Below are 21,972 nucleotides of genomic sequence, written 5' to 3'. Positions count from 1 at the left end.
TCTCGGCTCACTGCAACCTCCACCTCCTGGGTTAAAGCAATTCTTCTGCCTCAGCTTCCCAAGTAGCTGGGATTACAGGCATGCATCATCAGGCCCTGCTAATTTTTGTATTTTTAGTAGAGATGGGGTTTTGCCATGTCGGCCAGGCTGGTCTCAAACTCCTGACCTCATGTGATATGCCTGCCTCGGCGTCCCAAGTGCTGGGTTTACAGGCATGAGCTACCACACCTGGCCTATTATTATTATTATTAGAGACAGGGTCTCACTGTTGCCCAGGCTGGAGTGCAGTGTTGCAGTCACAGCTCACTGTAGCCACTACTGCAGCCTTGAACTCCTGGGTTCAAGCAATTTTCCTGCCTCAGCCTCTTGAGTACCTGGGACTTCAGACGTGTGCTACCACAGCTGGGTAACTTTTGTAGAGGCAAAGTCTCACTATGTTGCCCAGACTGGTCTCAAACTCCTGGGCTCAAGAGATCCTCCTACCTCAGCCTCCCAAAATGCTGGGATTATAGGCATGAGCCACTGCACCTGGCCAGATTTATTATTTTTAGTGAATGAATATTTTAAAATTTCCCTTTTAATTTATAATATACTAAGTATCAATAGACATAACCCACATAAACAAAAACTATTTGGATCCTCAGTAATTTTTAAGAGTAAGGGGTCATGAGACCAAAAGTTTGAAAATAATGTGTATTGTTTCCTGGTTACTCATTGTTAAAGGACTGAGACTAGACAGCGTTTCTGTTCACTGGAACAGACTTGGCAACTGTAGTGGGTTGAGTGAGTAGTGTCGCCTGAAATATTCATGTCCACCTGGAACCTCAGAATGTGACCTTGTTTGGAAATAAGCTCTACAGATCTGTGGATCTTGAGATGAAATTATACTAGATTTAGGGTGATCCCTAAATCCAATAACGAATGTCAAGAGAAAGGATAGGGACATTTGGACACAGAGACAGGGAAGAAGGCTGTACAGGGAGGAGGCAGAGACTGGTGTTATGCTGCCACCAGAAGCTGGAAGAGGGAAGGAACGATTCTTAGGTAGAGCCTTCAGAGAGAGCATGGTCCTGCTCACACCATGATTTTGGAGTTCTAACTTCCAGAATTGTGAGAGAATAAATTTCTGCTGTATTCAGCCATCAAGTTTGTGGTAATTTGTTATGGCAGCCCTAGGAAGCGATAGCAACCCTGGACTTGACTTCAAGGAGAAAAGATGATAGGAACTCCCACCTCCCTTTTCACTTAGCATACCACCTTCAAGAAAGAGTGCTTTCTCTTTAAAATTGTCCATCTACTCTGCCAACAATCATATCTTCTGAGAAGTTTTGCCTCAGCTAAGTGCCAGTAGAAAAGCATCTGACTAAAAGATATGAGGATAAAGATAGATTTTAACCTAAAAGATATGTAGGCATTTGCATTTTATGAGAAACTGGTTAACATGGAGGAATGCTAATTGGTAAAATGTTGAAAATTTAGAGAGGATATTTCTAGCTACTAGATTGAGTTATTTGGTGAAGTATTGGGGAAAAAAAGCTGAAATCAAATATTTAATATTTAGCATTCTTTAGAGGAAAATTAAAATAATGTAATAGATATTAATCATTAAATTGCCTTGTCTATTTGTATTATTTACAGGTCCAAAAATTTATAGTTTTAATTCTACAAATGATTCTAGTGGTACTGCAAATCTGGATAAATCTATTTTGAAAGTAAGTAACCAAGGTTTTGAGTCAAAGAAATGTTTCCCCCTTTTTTTCCCAAAAAAAGATGTATCCTTAAATGTAAGAAAATGACGGGGTGTTTAAAATTTTTGTAAATAGTACTCTAAGAGCTAATCTCTACTAAAAAGAAGTAAATCATACACATATGTTGAGAGACAGTAAGAAATGAAGGAAGGTCTGGTTAAGATCTAAACTTCTAAGCATGGCATATACATTTTTTCAGGTCTGTCTTAGAACACCTTTTCACCCTCCTCTCTACTACTCTGATCTCTACTTAATATTTTAGTTCATGGGACATCTCATGAATATCTCATTTGTTCTTCTAAATCCGTGATTTTACAACTTCTAGCTTTTACCCATGTACTCTCTGCCTAGAGTGCCTTATTTCCCCTTTTTATTTGTCACCGCTGTGATGTCTATGAAGTCCTTTATAACTCGCCCAGTTGATTTTCTTGGTGGTTCTACTATTACTTGATATATCTTTTTTGAGAATTGCCATGCTGGGTTATAATGTGTCTCTTTATATATATTTTCTGGGCTAGACTGCGAATTTCTGAATTATATTTTTGGGCTTAGTTTATAGTAGACATTTAGTTAAAAAGTAATAAAGGGAAGATATTTTTGTAAGTAGTTGCTTGTGTACTCTTAGGTCAAAAATAACAAAAGAACAGAAAATAAAATGGCTAGTAGGAAAAAGTAGGAATCAAAGTCTAGAAGCCAAAAGAATTTGTGTAGCTTATTACTACATATTTAGTTTTCAGTTTTACTTGTTATACCCCTTTTTAGTGTAGCGTTCATTCTTTTAGGTTGTGTGCTTGCGCTGGTTTACATTAAACCCCTCCAAGAATTCTGATTCAGTATGTTGGGGATGGAACTTAGGAATCTTTCTGACAACAACCCAAGGGTAGTCCAAGGACAATGTCTCGTGACATTGCCCTCGAGAGGCTTTTTCTTGCCACGTGTTAAAGATAACAAGAGTTGCTTTTTTCATACCACATTTTTTCTTAAAGAAATGATAGGAATGTGGTCAAATGGGTGGTAGTCCAAAAAATGATAATTACTGTATCTGATTTTAGCTGAAATTTTGGGCTTGGTTGTCAGGAATATAGAAAACTGTGTGATTGGCTTTTAATTTTTTAATAATTTAGCTTCTAAATGATATGACCTTTTTGGCCTCAACAGGTGGTAATTAATAACAAACTAGAGCAAAGAATTATTGGAGTGATCAATGAGCATAAAAAGCAAAATAATGACAAAGGAATGATTTCTGGAAGACTTACTGCCAAAAAATTGCAGGTATTTTGCAAACTTTTTTAAGTTCCTTAGTTTTAGTGAAGCATTTTTAGACAGCTCCTCATGTGAGATAAAAATGGCTTTACAACTTCCATTGAGATTTTATGTAGATCATTTCCATCTCCAAGAATAGAGAAGGACTCGTGCACACATTAAATCAAGAAGGTACAAGTGCACACATTAAAATGGTGATATGAAAATTAAGGTATATCCCCAGAATTGTATTATTGAGCACCTACTATGTTAGATTCTGTGCTGGGCACTTTGTTTACATTTTCTCTGACACAACAGTCCTATGAAGTAAATGTATTTGGCCCCATTTTTTCAAGTGAAAGAATTGAGGCTTGCAAAGATGCCATAAATTATACCCTAAGGTTACTAGTAAACAGGGTCTGGATTTGAACCCAGCTCTGCCTAACCATAATGATTATGCTTTAGAAAGTATGTTAAAATGCTTTATCTTTATGTATAAAGATGTTCACTGAAGCACAGCTTGTAATAAAAAATATATCCTAAGTGTTCAGCCATAGAAAAATGTAAAATTAGGATATGTCTACCCAGTGCAATATTATGTAACTATTCAAAGTGATCATGCAGAGTTTCTACTAACTTGGGGAGGTGCTTATGTTATAATGTTAAGTGAAATCTCTTTTTACAAAATTATGGAAAAATGACTGAAAGAAATGTACTACATTTAGTAACTTTGAATAGTGAGAATATGGATAATTTCTCCTGGTTCTCTTTTTTAAAGATCTCTGGTTTCCAAATTCTTAATTCAGTAAACACATTTCATTTTTAACTGGGAAAAAAAAGATTGTTTTGAAATTATCATTTGTGTCAAAGTTTCTGGTTTAAAATGAATGGGGTAATTAGTAATACAGGAAGGGAACTTTGACAAATGTGACTTTTTTTATATTTGCTTGTCATAGGATTTATACATGGCTTTACAAGCATTTTCATTTAAGACAAAGGACATTGAAGATGCCATGACCAATACACTCTTATGTGGAGGTGACCTTCATTCTGCCTTGGATTGGCTCTGTTTAAACCTTTCAGATGGTAAACAATATCATTAAATTCTTTCAGTTTCTAAAACCTTTTGAAGTAGTTTTGGTATTTGTATCAACCTTTTGGCTCATACTCATATTTTTTCACTTTCATAATTATTTACTTTTAAAATGTTCTTACCTTCTGTTCTTTTCAGGATATTTTCCTTAGAGATTGTGGCCTATGCAAGAAAATATTATGTTTTGTGTTCAGTTGTTGATTGTTATTTTGCTATGTCCTTAATACAAGGTTTGCCTGTCAGTAAGCTATGTCTCCTGGTTTTTTGTTTAGAAACTAGGACTGTCCTTGAATATATAGTATTTTATTAAGCAGAGGATCATGATTGTAATCTTTGGCAAGAATGTAGAGGGCAAATGGCTTGTGGTGACTAAGAATACTACCACATACTATGACAGAAAGCCAAAGAGTGGGAAGGATTAAGATCTTATGACAATTTAGGAGCCTAACATTGAGGGTGAAATAATGGCCAAATAGAAGAGGGCTAGCTATCATCCGATGAGTATGTTCACTTCTAGTTTGACAGATAAAACCAGGTTCATCTTAACATTTCTATTCTTAGGAGATGAGGGAATAGAAGAAAATTAGGTGCTCTAAGTCTAGGCAAGGTTTACAAATGCTTAACACATATTTGTGTGTTTTATGTATCATATGCCTGTTTATTTTCAGCATAGTTTCTTTTATTTTAAGATGCACTTCCTGAAGGATTCAGTCAGGAATTTGAAGAGCAACAACCTAAAAGTAGGCCTAAATTTCAGTCTCCTCAAATGCAAGCCACTATTTCACCTCCATTGCAACCTAAAACAAAAACACATGAAGAAGACCCTAAGAGTAAGGTAATTTGAGACTTAAGCATTTAAAGTTGTATAAAATCAGAATGGAGCACATGTAACAGTTCAAAGAGTATAAATATTAGGTTTCTATAACATTTTTACTTCTTACAAATAACTAATTGGTTTGCCAGACTTTTCTATCACTGTTTGTTTTAGTTATTATTATATAACAAACCACCCCAAAATGTAGTGGCTTAAACCAACTATTATTTCTCATGATTCTGCAGTCTGTGCTGGGCTCAGCAAGGTGTTTCTTCTGTTCCAGGAAGTATCTTCCAGGGCTGAAACATCCAAAGTGGCTTCTTCACTCCCATGACTAAGCTGGAGACTAGCCAGGCATCTCTCTGTCTACATGTTTTTTCCACATGACTAGCTTGGGTTTCCTCACATATAGTGGTCTTAGGGTGGCTGGGCTTCTTATGGCATCTGGCTTCTAAGAATATTTTAAGATGATAAGCCAAAATGTACAAATTCTTATCAAACTCCTGCCTTATCAGTCTTGCTAATGTCCCATTGACTGAAGTAAGTCACATGACCAAGCCCAGAGTCTGTGGAAGAAAATTACAGATGAGTGTGAATAATGGGACTGTAATTCATTAGGGCATTACATTTAAATACTCTGCATATTGTAAAATGTCTATGGAAAAAATAATCCTCATAAAACCACTGTTTTTAAGGAATAACACTAGTTTTTTTGTTGTTGTTTTTTTGAGACAGAGTCTTGCTTTGTCACCCAGGCTGGAGTGCAGTGGCTCACTGCAAGCTCTGCCTCCTGGCTTCACACCATTCTCCTGCCTCAGCCTCCCGAGTAGTTGGGACTACAGGCACCCGCCACCATGCATGGCTAGTTTTTCTGTATTTTTAGTAGAGATGGGGTTTCACCATGTTAGCCAGGATCTCCTGACCTTGTGATCCACCTGCTTCAGCCTCCTGAAGTGCTAGGATTACAAGTGTGAGCCACCACACCCAGCCAACACTAGTTTTTAACAGTTCTCCTTTCATCCTTTTTTACCACTTTATGTGAACATATTCTTTGGATTTTGCAATTGTAAATTTCTCAATGTTGAGGTCAATTTATTTGTCCTTCACTGAGCAATAAAGAATAACAGCTTATATGTCTGCTGCTTTTGAGTGTGAGGAAATTGTAAAAGCAGTGACAAGATAGTTTTGACACCTTTTTCTAACTTTGGTTTTTCAGATATTTGTTTTCTCTTTCTAGCCAAAAAAGGAAGAAAAAAACATGGAAGTAAATATGAAAGAGTGGATTTTACGATATGCTGAACAACAAAATGAAGAAGAAAAGAATGAGAATTCTACAAGTTTAGAAGAGGAGGAAAAATTTGACCCTGTGAGTGGAAATTTGTATTAGGCTTCTAACTGGATGCTCCTAAGCAAGATATATTTACTTTTCTGAGCTTTAGTTTGCTCATTTGTAAATTGGAAATGTACCTCTAAGGGGTTGATGTTAAGATTAAATAAAATAACACTTAGGCAAAAACTTAGCAGAAAGTTAACTGCTCAAAAGATGTTAATTACATTTCTCATGTTTAAAGAGATAATCATCAAATATTTTTAAATGATTTTTATGAGTAAGGAGTATGCTAAATTCTTTAGGTAATAAAAAAAGATAAGGCACATTCCTTTACAGAAGTTCACGGTCTACAGAGAAAAACATAGACATCATATGGTAAGATAGAAATATAAGGCAGAAAATATACTAAGTCAAAAAAGCAAGTTATGGGAAATACTGCAATACATATATCTGACAAAGGACTTCTATACATAATTATATAAAGAACCTTTAAAAATAGACACCTCACAAAAGTAGATTAGAGAAATGAAAATGAAAACTTAAATGAGATACACTATATATCCATCAGAATGGCTAAAACTAAAAAGATCAGTAATACTAAATGTTGGGAGGAATGTGGAACAACTGGAATACTCATATTGCTAATGGGAGTGTAAAGCTAATGGAAATGTAAAATGGTACAGCCACTTAGGAAAACTGGTCCTTTCTCATAAAGTTAAACAAATACTTATCATGTGACCCAACAATTTTATTTCTAGGTATTAAGAAAAATTAAAACATTTGTTCACAAAGACTTGTACACAAATGTTCATAGCAGCTTTATTTATATTAGGCAAACACAGCAAACAGCCCATATGTCTGTCAACAAGCAAATGGTAGAAGTTGTAGAACAGCATGTGTAATCTGATGAATTCATTTGTGTAAAATAATATATATAGCTACGTATTTGCTTTTTTACATAAGCAAAGAAAACATCTGGAAAGAGACACAAGAAGCTGTTACTGGTGATTAGGACCAGTGTGGTAGGGTGGGATGGAGAATTCTTTTTTATATTCTTCTGTATATCCAAGTTTTTTTAAACCATGTTCCTATATTAAACTAATATAAGTGAAATGTTTAGGGCAGTATAAGTCTACTTTGAGATTTGGAGAAAGAAGGGGGTCTCTTCTGATTGGAGCATTAAGTCAAGACTTCAAAGAGATAGGACCTAAAGGATGCACAGAGTTTAGACAGGCAAAGAAAGATGGGAAGATGGTCCACATGTGTGAAATAGTGTGAACAAGGGTACAGCTGTGGAATTGTACAAGGAGTCTTTCAGTAGTAAAAAATGGATTAGCATATGTAGAGATAAGATGTATAGATGAGTACTGGTAGATAGGAGTAAACAGGTGAGTTCACCTGAGACTGGAAGATTTTGATATCCAGAAGGTGATTTTGACACTTTTCCTTTGACAGTAAAGAGCCACTACAGATGTAGGGGCAGGTGACTGACAAGAATTTTTAGGTCAAGCTTAGTAGCATTCGAGATGGTTTGGAATACTGAGTGATGTTTAGAGCAATTTGGAAAGGGTAGGGAGGCCATTATGGTAGCTATTGCACTTGCTCAGGTGTGAGATAATAAAGGTTCAAATTGGTAATTGGAAAGGAGAGAGACATTTGTAAAGCAAGAATCTATAGAAATTGGTGATTTATGAAATATAAAGGCTAAGGAAGATTTCTTCAGAGAAGATATACAAATCACCAGTAAGTGTATGAGGAAATGCTCAACATTACTAATCATTAGGGAAATGCAAATCAAAACCACAATGGCATACCACTTCACACCCGTTAGGATGTCAGCTATCAAAAAAAACTGGAAATAATAAATGTTGACAGGGATGTAGAGAAATTGGAACCCTGTGTACTGTTGGTGGGAATGTAAAATGGTGCAGCCATTGTGGAAAACAGTTGGGTAGTTCCTCAAAAAATTAAAAATTGAATTACCACGTGATCCAGTAATTCCATTTCTGGGTATATACTCAAAAGAATTGAGAGCAGAGTCTTGGAGGAGATATTTGTACACTGTGTTCATAGCAGCATTATTCACAATAGCTAAAACATGGAAGCAATCCAGTATCTATCAATAAGATGAATGAATAGGTAAAATGTGGCATGCATATCAAACCTGAATAGTATTCAGCCTTAAAAAAGAAGGACGTTCTGGTACATGCTACAACACGGATGGACCTTGACCGACATTATGCTAAGTGAAATATGCCAATCACAAAAAGACAGATACCGTATGATTTCACTTATATGAGGTCCCTAAGTCAAATTCATAGAGACAAAGTAGAATGGTGGTTGCCAGGGGCTGGTGGGGGATGGGAGAATGGGTAGTTAATGCTTAATGGGAATAGAGTTTCATGTTTGCCAGATAAAAAGGGTTCTGGAGATGGATGGTGGTGATGGTTGTACAACATTATGAATGTATTTAATACCACTGAACTGTACACTTAAGACGGCAAATTTTATGGGGGGAAAAATGTGCCAAAGATGGCAAGAGGTGCATAAGTGTAGGGATGGTGGTATCATTGCCAAGTACAGGAAAGATGGAAAGGATAAGTAGTATTTGGGTGAATTTGAGGTGGTAGCTAACCCTCCTGTCTGTTACACTGTATTGATATTTGTCTCTACACAAAATGGTACCAAAATTCGGCTAGATATGCTTGCTTAATTTTCTCTTTTTCCTTCTTTTAACAGTTGTGTTTCCTTCTGCAGTCCATAGTTTTATGCTTCTAATCTGCTGTCACTTATTAACCTAACGGGGAGAAAAACAGTAATTTGAGTTTAACTTTAAACTCTTCCTAGTTTTTGCTCAGGAGTCAAGTCATGTCCTTGAGGGTTATGACATCCATTTTCCTCAAAAGCCATTTTTTTCCTGTCTTCCATAAGATAAGAGATTATGTGAAGTTAACTTTCAGATGAGTATTATTATTACTGCATGAATAATCCTTTAAATACACATACTTATGAAACAATTTTTTTTTTTTTTTTTTTTTGAGACAGAGTCTTGCTTTGTCACCCAGGCTGGAGTGCAGTGGTATGATCTCAGCTCACTGCAGCCTCTGCCTCCCAGGTTCCAGTGATTCTCCTGCCTCAGCCTTCTGGGTAGCTGGGATTACAGGCGTCTGCCACCACACCCAGCTAATTTTTGTATTTTTAGTAGAGACGGGATTTCACCATGTTGGCCAGCCTGGTCTTGAACTCCTGACCTCAGGTGATCCGCCCACCTTGGCCTCCCAAAGTGCTGGGATTATAGGCGTGAGCCACCGCACCCAGCTGAAACAATTTTTATAGAAATGAGCTCTACTTTTTATTCTGCAGTTTGCTTTGGTTTACTAACATGTCAAGGAAGTTTCTCCATGTGGGTCACCCTCTTTCTTTTGCTAACCTTATTTTATTTTCTAATGACTGAATAGTCTTCTCTGTAGAGATGTGTCATATATGATTTCCAGTTTTTCTTTTACAGTCAGTGCCTCACCAAACATCTATGCACCTGCAAATCTGTGCATTTGTTTTCTCTATGAAAAATTCCTAAAAGTAGGTTTGCCAGATCAAAGGATAAGGTAAAAAATCACAGATTTTGATACAGTTTATTGACCATAGATAAACTAATCTTGCTCTTCTTTTTTTTCCCCCTCCTCATTGTTTTATTTGGAACAGAACGAAAGGTACTTACATCTTGCAGCAAAACTGCTGGATGCAAAAGAACAAGCAGCTACCTTTAAACTAGAAAAAAACAAGCAAGGCCAAAAAGAGGCTCAGGAAAAAATAAGGAAATTTCAAAGAGGTAAACACTTTCAAATACTTAGATGTGTAAATGTAATTGTCTTCTATTTGTTGGCCTTCCTGGGATGGATGATGCTTCCTTTTAATATGTCTGCCCTTTTCTAACAGTTTATACATGGGATTAGCAAACTTTTAAAATAAAACGCTAAGTAGTAAATACTGTGGACTTCATGGGCCATACAGCCTCTGTTACAACTATTCAAATTTGCTGTTACAGCACAAAAGCAGCCATAGACCGTACAAAAATGAATGGCTATGTTCTTATCAGACTTTATTTATGGATACTATAAATTTCAAATAATTGTATCATGTCATCAAATGTTCTCATAACCACTTGCAAATGTAAACACCATTCTAGCTTGCAAGCCACACAAAAACAGCCAGTGGACTTGATTTGGCCTATAAGACATAGTTTGCCAACCTATGATTTTTAGACCATAAAATATCGTGGTCATTCAAGAAAGAAAGGTGAATACCATTCCATGAGTATTTATTTCTAATGAAGATGTTTGTTTTTCCAGGCTTATTGCACCTATTAAATAATTTATTTTAAAATTTTTGTATTTGTTGTGAAAATTAATAAATTGCCTCTGATTCCTGCACAGATTCCTAATAGGAATTATTAAATAATTGGCTACAAGGAAAAAGAAGGAATGCAGTTTTTTAACCATTTTAAAAAATAAGGCATGAAAACCATGAAACTCCTGGTGTATAAATACCAAAAAAGTAAATAAATAAAAGATAAATAACAATTTTTTTAAAACCGTGAAACTAAACATTATATTTTTTCTTGGTAGAAATGGAAACTTTAGAAGACCATCCAGTATTTAACCCAGCCATAAAGATTTCACACCAACAAAATGAAAGGAAAAAGCCTCCTATAGCCACAGAAGGAGAAAGTGCATTGAATTTTAATTTATTTGAAAAATCTGCAGCTGCTACTGAAGAAGAGAAAGGTAAAATTAAGGGAAGATGGTCAGGGTGTAATTTATAAATAATAAAATGTGAAGGAATATATAATGGTAAAATTCGTTACTTTGCATTCTGGCGAAGTACGTAAGATAGCAGTGAAGTTACACTTTATAAGCTGTCTTGAAAAAGTATTAACAATTATGATAACATATGTACAGCATTTTGTAATTACAAATAAATATCTTGCCTCAGTCTCATCTCTCTCTGATTCATCTCCAGACTGCTGCCAGAGTTATCTTTCTATAATACAGATCTAAATGTGAGTTTCCTGCCACCTTTAATGGCTATGAGCCTACTGCCATCAGTAACAAGTCCAAATATTTTAGCGGCATTCTGGATCTTTTGCATTCTGCCACAATCTACCTTTCTACCTTATTTCATCGGCTTATTACTCCAGCCACCTTACTCTTTAAAATATTGGCTGTTTTATGGTTTCATTACTTCGCTCATCTTGCTACCCCCTACTTGGCCAACCTGTTGCCAGCTCAAGGCTTAATGCAAACAGCTCCTCTTCCCTAAGCCCTCCCTAACTCCTTCCATACCACCAGATAAGTAATCATGTACTTCTTTGTGCTCCCAAGTTAATTTTTTTTAATTTTTTTGAGTTAATTATTGATATAGCAAGTACAGTGTTTATCAGATTGCATTTTAATTTTTAGAAGACCATTCACTATAGTATTAAATAATATTTTAGTGTTAATCATAATACTATAATTTGCATTATAGTTTTTAGAAGACCAGACTGGATGGTCTTCTAAAAACTATGGAAGTGTTTTAGTTAATTATTTTTTTAAAATAATAGTATATAGTAAACAGTATAGTATTATATACTATAGTTTAATAGTATACTATTTACTAACAGTAAATAGTATAACATATAGTATTTATCACATTGCATTATAGTTTTTAGAAGACCATCAAACATAGTATTTATCAGATAATATTTATAGTATTTATCATAATACTATAATTTGCATTATAGCTTTTTTGTTGTTGTTTTTTGTTTTTGAGACGGAGTTTCACTCTTCTTGCCCAGGCTGGAGTGCAATGGCATTATCTCAGCTCACTGCAACCTCCACATCCCGGGTTCAAGTGATCCTCCTGCCTCAGCCTCCCAAGTAGCTGGGATTACAGGCATGCACCCCCATGCCCGGCTAATTTTTGTATTTTTAGTAGAGATGGGGTTTCGCCATGTTGACCAGGCTAGTCTTGAAGTCCTGACCTGAGGTGATCTGCCCACCTTGGCCTCTGGGGATTACAGGCGTGAACCAGTGTGCCCAACCTTTTTCTTTCTTTCTTTTTTTTTCTTTTTTCCAGCTCAGGCTGGAGTGCACTAGCACAATCTCGGTTCACTGCAACCTCCACCTCCTGGATTCAAGCAATTCTTCTGCCTCAGGCTCCCCAGTAGCTGGGATTACAGGCATGTGCTACCATGCCTGGCTAATTTTTGTATTTTTAGTAGAGATGGGGTTTTGCCATGTTGGCCAGGCTGGTCTCAAACTCCTGACTTCGGGTGATCTGCCCTCCTCAGCCTCCCAAAGTGCTGGGATTACAGGCATGAGCCACTGCGTCTGGCCACACATTATAGTTTTTAGAAGACGAGACTGGATGGTCTTCTAAAAACTGTAGAAGTTTTTCAGTTAATTGTTTTTTTTTAAATTCTGAGTTAATTATTGATATAGCTAGTATTTATCAGATTGCATTATAGTTAGTTTAGTCCCACACTAAATTGTCAGTTTTTGAAATTATTCATTCTTTCAGTAGTATTTATTGTTTTTGTGGGAGATTTTTTTTGAGACAGACCTTCACTCTGTCACCTAGGCTAGAGAACAACGGCACGATCTTGGCTCACTGCAACCTCCACCTCCCAGGTTCAAGCGATTCTCCTGCTTCAGCCTCCCAAGTAGCCGGGATTACAGGTGCATGCCTCCATGCCCGGCTAATTTTTGTATTTTTAGTAGAGACGGGGTTTCACCACGTTGGCCAGGCTGGTCTCGAACTCCTGACCTCAGGTGATCCACCACCTCGGCCTCCCAGAGTGTTGGGGTTACCGGTGTGACCCACCACGCCTGGCCTCAGTAGTATTTATTGTGTGTTCAGTAATGAACAAAATAACCTAGTCTCTGCCTTTTTCAAGTGTACAGTAGAAAAGGTAAGCTTCAAATATATACAATACATAATTACAAATTACGATGTGTGCTATCAAAGGAAGTAGCTTCTAATAATATAGATAACAAAGGGGTCTAATTTGGATTGGGAAGACCTTGCTGTAATGACATTTACTCTGAGATTTGACAGATGTTTAGGTGTTAGCCTGGTGACAAGTTGGTGGAACAATCCTTCCAAGAAGGAGAAGGTACATTGGAATATCTAAGGTAAAAAAGAAAGCAGCACTATTCAACAGAATTTTCAATGATGGAAATGTTCTGTATCTGTACTATCCAGTGTCGTAGCTGCTAGCCAAATATGAGTAAGAAGCATTTGAAATGTAACTGAGAAACTGAATAACTAATTTACATTTAACCACATGTGGCTATGTCTGCTGTTCTGAGACAGGCATACTTAGAGCATTGAAGAATTGACTCATGGCCATTGTGGTTATAGCATAATAAGCAAGAGGGAAGAGTGGCAACAGATAGGCAGAGAATAGTAAGGAATTTGGACTTTATCTGTAACGGGAAGCTGTTGAGGGTAGTGCTGGTGCCGGTGGCAGACAGCTGATAAACCTAGAAATGACATCTGATTTCTATTTTCTTAATGGTTTAACTACAGAGTAGCCTTCCAAATGTTGTAATTTGTAGTATCCTAAGTTCATCACATGGATAGTATCATATTTTACAAGAATACATAAGTTCCTCAAGATAATTATTTCTAAAGATTGAGAATTTTCCGGGTTCTATCCATTAAGAGGATTTCTTTATGTTACATAGAGAAAATCAAGCTTTTTTATTTGTTCTTTCTTCACCTATTCTTTTTTTTTTTTTTTTTTTTGAGACGGAGTCTCGCGCTGTCACCCAGGCTGTAGTACAGTGGTGCGATCTCAGCTCACTGCAAGCTCTGCCACCCCGGTTCACGTCATTCTTCTGCCTCAGCCTCCCAAGTAGCTGGGACTACAGGCACCCACCACCATGCCCGACTAATTTTTTTGTACTTTTAGTAGAGACGGGGTTTCACTGTGTTAGCCAGGATGGTCTCAATCTCCTGACTTCGTGATCCGCCTGCCTCGGCCTCCCAAAGTGCTGGGATTACAGACATGAGCCACCGCACCTGGCCTCACGTATTATCTTCTAAAAGTGCTGTTCTCCAAAGCAAGAGAGGACTTTGATCACTGAAAAGAGAATACTTGACCATTTTTAAAGAACCAATCTTTGTTTACCATTTTAGATAAAAAGAAAGAACCTCATGATGTAAGAAATTTTGACTATACTGCTCGAAGTTGGACTGGAAAATCTCCCAAACAATTTCTGATTGATTGGGTCAGGAAGAATCTTCCCAAGAGTCCAAATCCTTCCTTTGAAAAAGTTCCAGTAGGTAGATACTGGAAATGTAGGTATGTTTTTTTTTGTTTTTTTTTTTAATTAACTCAATGAACTTTAGAAAAATTTAAGGTGGAAATCTTTTTGTTCCCTGTGAGTTAAGCAGACATTTAGGAAGCTCTCAATTCTACATCTCAGGTTTATTGTCTGATAGATTATCATTATCTAGTAATGCCTTCCATGGAAATATTTAAACAATTAACGAACTTGAGTTTAATGTTAATGGAATTCTGAATTTTTTTATCTGACTTTATCAACTTTATTTTTTTTAAATGTGTTTGCTTCTTTGTAGGGTTAGGGTAATCAAGTCTGAAGATGATGTCCTGGTAGTATGCCCTACAATCTTAACAGAAGATGGCATGCAAGCTCAGCACCTGGGAGCTACTTTAGCCCTTTATCGTTTAGTTAAAGGGCAGGTAAGACTTTTTAGGCCTAACTATATCTGTATGTGGAAGGCAGTATTTAATTATGGTTCAATTTCCCCTTTATTGACTGTTTCTTCTGATTAATCATTTCTCATTATTCCTAATTTGGCTTCCTTTCAACCCTAAACATAGTTTGATCTTTCTTTCCTCTTAGGCCAGAAGTCTGAAAGAGAGAGTATGATGATCTGACTTTTGGAGCTATGCTAATTTAGCTATGCTAAAAACAGTTGTTAGTGTGGTTGAATTAAGGGGAATTTTTGTTTTGAGACAGCATCTCGTTATGTTGTCCAGGCTGGAGTGTGGTGGCAGAGTCATAGCTCACTGAAGCCTCACGTGATCCTCCTGCCTCAGCCTCCCGAATAGCTGGGACTACAGGCATGTGCCACCACATCCAGCTAATTTTTTTAAAAAAAGTTTTATAGAGACAGGGTCTCACTATATTTCCCAGGCTGAAAATTTTTTAAGTTTGTTTTCCTTTAATGTTATATTGTCTTTCTCAACTTAAAAAAATTATATAGACATTGCTTCCATTTTTCAATTTTAGGTTATATTAACAATACACTTCCAGTTTCAGGAAAGATTAAAATAAAGTGCTACTGAAGGAAGCTCTTTAAGAGAACATAATGCTCTTTTTTTAAATTTTGGATTGTCAGTGTTTCCTTTTTACAGTAAATGTGTTTCTTTCTTCGTAGGAAATTAGAACCATTGAAAATTTTAGACACTGATTAAGTGGAACTCTGGACAGTAGTTCTTTTCCTATTTCTTCCAGTAAAAGTTCTTAATGTCTTTATTTCCCTTATTTTGCAAAATAAGGCACTATGAACTATTTGCTTGATAAAAATGGCTATCAATGTCAGAGAGATAATTGTGGATTCTTTATAGCACAGAATTAAGATAACTTAGATTCTATCCAGTATAGTTCATTTAAAATACTTTGACCTGTAACATTATACAACTGCCAGAATCTCAAAAGAACTGCTTTGTGGTTCATTAACATTTTATATAGTGCCACTGCAGGAATAAGTAATAGACATTTGTTCAGTAGTTCAACATGTTCCAAGAATAAGCACCTCACATATCTCAACCTCAGAATATGCCTATAAGGGAGGTACAATTACTAGCTCCATTTTAAAAATGCAGAAGCTGAGACACATGAAGGTTAAGTGAATTGCCCAAGGTTACACAGCTAGTCAGTCAAGAAGCGTGAATATGATGTGCTGTTTTTGAATTTGCATCATACACATACATACATTAAAGTAATAAAAATTTGAGTCAAATTATAGTTTAAGATGAATATAGCTATCCTTTTAAGTGCTAATCTATTGAATTTCCATATTGAATAGTTAGTGAAAATAACATACCGCTGTTTTTCCTTTAGTCAGTTCATCAGTTACTTCCTCCCACTTACCGAGATGTTTGGCTGGAGTGGAGTGATGCAGAAAAGAAAAGGGAAGAATTAAATAAAATGGAAACCAATAAACCACGTGATCTTTTTATTGCCAAACTTCTGAATAAACTGAAACAGCAGCAACAGCAGCAACAACAGCATTCTGAAAATAAGAGAGAAAACTCTGAAGATCCCGAGGAATCTTGGGAAAATTTAGTTTCGGATGAGGATTTTTCTGCACTGTCCTTGGAATCAGCAAATGTGGAAGATTTGGAACCTGTTAGAAACCTCTTTAGAAAGTTGCAAAGCACACCTAAGTATCAGAGACTTCTAAAGGAAAGACAACAGTTACCTGTATTTAAACATCGGGACTCAATTGTTGAAACTCTTAAAAGGCACCGGGTAGTGGTTGTGGCAGGTGAAACAGGGAGTGGTAAAAGTACTCAGGTACCACATTTTCTATTGGAAGATTTGCTTCTAAATGAGTGGAAAGCAAGTAAATGTAACATTGTCTGTACCCAACCCCGAAGAATCTCAGCAGTTAGTTTAGCCACCAGAGTATGTGATGAATTGGGCTGTGAAAATGGACCTGGAGGAAGGGTAAGCTGTCATTCAACTCCACCTCATGAATGATGGTGACATTACTCACCTTTGCTTTTGTGATCCAAATGGAATGTGTATCGTATATGAGTTTTCACTGCTATTGGTTGATCAGTAGCACATTTCAGGCACTTTTCGCGTTTTCTTTGATAGATGTGATAGTATGCCACTGTCCTATGAGAAGGATTATCAGTAGAGTTCTGTCATTAAAATTCTCTTATAAAAGAAAAAATATATTAACTATAATAATTTAATATTCAAATACATTACACACTAAATTGAACAGCCAAAGATTGTGGACAAACTCAAATTCTACTAAAATATATCTCAATTTCTTGCAAACCTTTTCTGTGGAATGTATTCCTGAATGATTTTCATTAATTCTTTTCAGTGAGCAGAAGGGAAAAACAGTATAAATTAAAATGCTAGTATTTTCCAACCCCATATTTAAAAAAAAATGAGAAAAGTACTTAAATATCTATTGTCATGCATTTTGCCATGCAAGTATATGCAAAACTGGCCAAACCTTAAACCAGAGTGACTGCAAAGTATAGGAATTAGTTTAATTAATTAAACTAGTTAGAACCAAATATGACGAATTGCAAGTTCATATAATTCTGATTGTTTATACTTTGAATTGTTCTTTCTGGAGATGGCATATTATATTTTTATCCCTAAACTGGGTACCCCTTCATTAAAAGTTTTCTATTTAGCAAATTGTCTGGGTTTCTGTCATGGAATAGAGGAGGAAAAAAAAGGCATGATTTCCGCTCTTAAAGAATGACAGACATATACACAAATAAGACAACGGAATGACTGAAGGAATAAGAAAGAAAATGTGATGGGGGATGTTACGTTAAAATTCCACTAGGCACTACTAGTATGATACTAGCTGCTTTTTAATGGCAGCAAATTTTATAAGATCTTGGTAGAGAAGTAGACCAAATTATAGAAGCTGCTTAAAATTCCATTCCTGAGTACCTCAATATTTTGCCCCATGATTATTTAGGAAGAAATTAATTCAACATTTATTAATGTTTTAATAATCATATTAATGGTATTTAAAGAAAGTGAACAGTTTTTTTCTCAACATCTTGAACAAAAATTTGGGGGCTGGGTGTGGTGGCTCACGCCTATAATCCTAGCACTTTGGGAGGCTGAGGCGGGGGAATCACCTGAGGTCAGGAGTTCAAGGCCAGCCTGGCCAACATGGTGAAACCCCGTCTCTACTAAAAATACAAAAATTAGCTGGGTGTAGTGGCATGCCCTTGTAATCCCAGCTATGTGGGAGGCTGAGACAAGAGAATCGCTTGAACCCAAGAGGTGGAAGTTGCAGTGAGCTGAGATTGCACCACTGCACTCCAGCCTGGGGCAACAAGAATGAAACTCCATCTCAAAAAAAAAAAAAAAAAGTTTTTCTGTTCAAATTTGCCAAAATATGAAATATATTTTATAGCTTTATATAGTTGACCATGGGAAAATGCTTTTAATAATAAATTGCACTAAATAGATTTGCTAATATTTAATAAACTAATAATTACTAATATAATAAATTGTACTAGATTACTTACAATGCTCCATTTAACAGCAAGATCAGCACCTCTGCTTCACTTTTTAAAGCTTGTTTCCCATATTACTCATGAGAATCTAATCAAGGCCTTCTGTTCTCCCTTCAGAATTCCTTGTGTGGATATCAGATCCGGATGGAATCTCGAGCTTGTGAATCTACCAGGTTACTCTATTGTACAACAGGGGTTTTGCTAAGGAAACTTCAAGAAGATGGTCTTCTAAGTAACGTGTCTCATGTTATTGTAGATGAGGTGAGTGGATTCTATAATTGTATTCAAAAATTTGAAATATTTTTGTATTAAAAAGATGTTACTCCTAATACTAGATAACATTTTCTTTATGCTTACTAAATTATTATATACTTTACATATAATAATTTCTTGTAACAAATGTATCTCCTGTTGGTTTAATAAATACTATATGCTTTGCTGTTCAAAGGGTTATATATAGTATATATATATACACACACATAGGACAGTAGGCAGTGAATTCGTTTAATTCTTCCAGTAACCCAGTGAAGCAGATATCCTTATTGTAAACTGAGGTACAGAGAGGTCATACAGCCTGCTCAGGTTTTCACAGCCAGTAATTTCTATAGCTGGGGGTTCAAGCCCAGGCAATTTAGCTTCAGTCTGTATTCTTAACAGTATACTGCCTCTCAACTACTACATTTAGTTGTTAAAGAATCTGCTGTAATTCTTACAAAAAATAAGAAATCTTCACCACTATATCACTTTATTTGTAGATATACCTCAACTTGAATCAAATTTGAATGTACACTTACATTGAATTATGCTAAAAGTTTCACCTTATAATTATTTTAAATGCCACAGGAGCCTAGTGTATATAAACTAATTTGCTTGTGTATAATTTTTCAAGAACAGATAAATTATATACCATTCCTGTTATTCAGAAAATAAAATTAAAAATCTCCCCAATATAAAGTTTTTGTAAATGTCGTTAATTCACTAAGTTCAGAAAGCAATAGTGAAAGTTCATTCATTCATTGATTTTTAATTAATAGACTATATATAATTGGGTTATTTTCCTCCTTTTGGTTAGAAATTATTAGAAGTATAGAAAGGTAGAAAAATGAAAAGAAAGAGTATGATTTCATGATTCAGAAAAAAATCAATGTTAATCTTTAATTTGTATATTTATATGTGTATATTTAATACGTATATTTATAATTCTTTCCCATTAGTCAACAAAAACTTTTTTTTTTTTTTTTTTTTTTGAGACAGAGTCTTGCTCTGTCACCAGGCTGGAGTGCAGTGACACGATCTCAGCTCACTGCAACCTCCACCTCCTGGGTTCAAGCGATTCTCCTGCCTCAGCCTCCTGAGTAAGCTGGGACTAGGCGTGTGCCACCACGCCCAGCTAATTTGTGTATTTTGGGTAGACAGGGTTTCACCATGTTGGCCAGGCTGGTCTCGATCTCCTGACCTCATGATCCGCCTGTCTTGGCCTCCCAAAGCACTGGGATTACAGGTGTGAGCCACCATGCCTGGCCCAAAAACATGATTTTTAAAAGTAGCTTTATACTAGTATATAATTTGGATGGTCCTATAAGTTATTTAGCTATTTTCCTCTTGTTGGATAAGTTTGAGTAAAGACATTTTAAAATAACCTAATTAATATTTTGATAATAAATAAATTATAGGAATTTTTATCTAAGGAGTCTTTATTCCTTAATGGGAGAGAACACTGTACTGTTGTTATAGGACCAACAGGTTTGTATGCTCACTGTGCAGTAACAGACTAGTGCACTGAGACAGTAGAGTTTGCAGCAGAGAAAGTGTTTAATGATTACAGGGCACCAAGCAAGGAGATGAGGAGACCCTCAGTCTATCTCCCCAAGGAGTTATGGCCTGGGGCTTTTAAGGGGATTTTGGAAAGCAAGGGACTGGAATATTGGCGTCATTGATCGGTCAGGGTAAAGAGGATAAAAATCATCAGGCTGTAGAAACTGCATTATTTGGGGAGTCAGGTCTTTGTGGGGTCCTTCATACCAGCTGGCATCAGTGGGGTCCTTCAGACCAGCTTTGAATCAGTAGTTTCACTGGCACATAGGACCTGAAGGAATTTCTCAAATGGAAAACGTAGCATTTCATAATGTTCAAGTTATCTATAGAGCAGTTAAGGGGAACGATAATCTAGGGTCTATGTGATTCTAGGACAGTAGGCAGTGAACTACTATAAAGAAGCAGGTCAGAGAACAAGCAGACCTAATGATGAATGCTGAATGTGCTGCAAGCTTGGTTTATGTTTGTTTTTCTTCCTTGATTAATTTTATAAAGTTTATAGGTATGGTTTCACTCTTATCACTAAGATATCAAAGAGAAAGAGGCTGAATGGCTGCTTTTTTATCTGGCCCATGGGCTCCTGCGGGAAGGGAGTAGGGGTAAGGTGTCACATTGTGGCTTTGTATGACCAAGACCTAGATTTAATCGGTATCATCAAGGGTCAACATGAGCCAAAATGCTAATTTTTTTTTTTCTTATTACCATTCTTAAATTAAGCTACAATATATTTATAGTGAGAAATTCTTACTGTTAGGTAAGTTGAGACATCTGTAGCAGTTAATAAGTTCTGTTGAACCCCAAATTACTACCAGAAAATTGCTTGGTAAATATAGATCAGGATGAACTCTAAAAACCAGACCAACTTCAGGAAGTTGTGTTCTTTCATGGTTTTGTATTAGCCATTCGTAGACACAGTTAACTGAATTGAGCTCCACTGTGATCCCATCAACCTCTTAGACACTACAGCAAGTAAAAAAAGCCTAGAAGTGAAATTCATCATCATGTTAAGTGTTTATTGTAAGAGATGTCAGGACAAAGTCCATGACATTATATAGGACCCTCTTTATGAAGATAGTCAGGATAATGCTCCTTCTGGCCTTACTATTAGGAATTGTGTGATTTTAGTTTGTAGTCAGTGTGTGAATTGAGTAGGTTTTCTTGATGGCTGCTAGTGTGCTTACAGCCAAATTTTCTGCCCATCTATACCAAGTATACTTCATAGTATGCATTTTTATTTGCTCTATTTTATGTTCTATCCTTATTTTTTTCCGTTTAAAAAAAAAATCTGGCCAGGAGCAGTGGCTTGCACCTATAATGCCAGCAATTTGGGAGGCTGAGGCAGGAGGATCACTTGAGCCCAGGAGTTTGAGACCAGCCTGGGCAATATAAGGGAGACCTCCTGTCTCCAAAAAAAAACAAAAACAGCAAAAAAAAAAAACAACACACATTAGCTAGGTTTAATGGCTTTTGCCCGTAGTCCTATCTACTCACCTATAGTCCCATCTGCTTGCAAGGCTGAGGTGGAGGATTGCTGGAGCCTGGGAGGTCAAGGCTGCAGTGAGCTTTGGTAGCGCCACTGCGCTCCAGCCTGGGCAACAGAGCGAGACCCTGTCTCAAAATAAC

General features: G+C 36.4%; 1 protein-coding gene and 1 long non-coding RNA gene across 5 annotated transcripts in view; one reads left to right on the top strand and one right to left on the bottom strand.

The window, feature by feature from the left end:
• Window positions 1-21,972, top strand: part of DHX29 (DExH-box helicase 29) — a 53,090-nt gene that overhangs the window by 7,095 nt on the left and 24,023 nt on the right. For 3 of the 4 annotated variants that reach the window (XM_058433898.1, XM_032145180.2, XM_058433897.1), the window contains exons 2-12: window positions 1,639-1,712; window positions 2,907-3,020; window positions 3,947-4,076; window positions 4,773-4,918; window positions 6,135-6,263; window positions 9,930-10,056; window positions 10,853-11,011; window positions 14,412-14,577; window positions 14,856-14,979; window positions 16,367-16,975; window positions 18,652-18,795. In XM_058433898.1, the coding sequence (XP_058289881.1) occupies window positions 1,639-1,712; window positions 2,907-3,020; window positions 3,947-4,076; window positions 4,773-4,918; window positions 6,135-6,263; window positions 9,930-10,056; window positions 10,853-11,011; window positions 14,412-14,577; window positions 14,856-14,979; window positions 16,367-16,975; window positions 18,652-18,795 (1,922 nt within the window). Of the gene's footprint in view, window positions 1-1,638; window positions 1,713-2,906; window positions 3,021-3,946; window positions 4,077-4,772; window positions 4,919-6,134; window positions 6,264-9,929; window positions 10,057-10,852; window positions 11,012-14,411; window positions 14,578-14,855; window positions 14,980-16,366; window positions 16,976-17,004; window positions 17,058-18,255; window positions 18,260-18,651; window positions 18,796-21,972 lie in introns of those variants that run through there. The other variant, XM_032145181.2, reaches the window with a different exon arrangement.
• LOC131382350 (uncharacterized) overlaps window positions 4,995-21,972 on the bottom strand; it is a 64,063-nt gene continuing 47,085 nt past the window's right edge. The window contains exons 2-5 of the long non-coding RNA XR_009211764.1: window positions 21,841-21,957; window positions 17,025-17,149; window positions 16,350-16,408; window positions 4,995-5,463 (exon numbers count right to left, since the gene is read on the bottom strand). This is a non-coding gene — a long non-coding RNA (uncharacterized LOC131382350). The remainder of the gene's footprint in view (window positions 5,464-16,349; window positions 16,409-17,024; window positions 17,150-21,840; window positions 21,958-21,972) is intronic.

This window comes from Hylobates moloch, unplaced genomic scaffold (genome assembly GCF_009828535.3).
Source record: "Hylobates moloch isolate HMO894 unplaced genomic scaffold, HMol_V3 SCAFFOLD_23, whole genome shotgun sequence".
Lineage (NCBI taxonomy): Eukaryota > Metazoa > Chordata > Mammalia > Primates > Hylobatidae > Hylobates > Hylobates moloch.
This window is presented reverse-complemented; position numbering and strand designations above follow the sequence as displayed.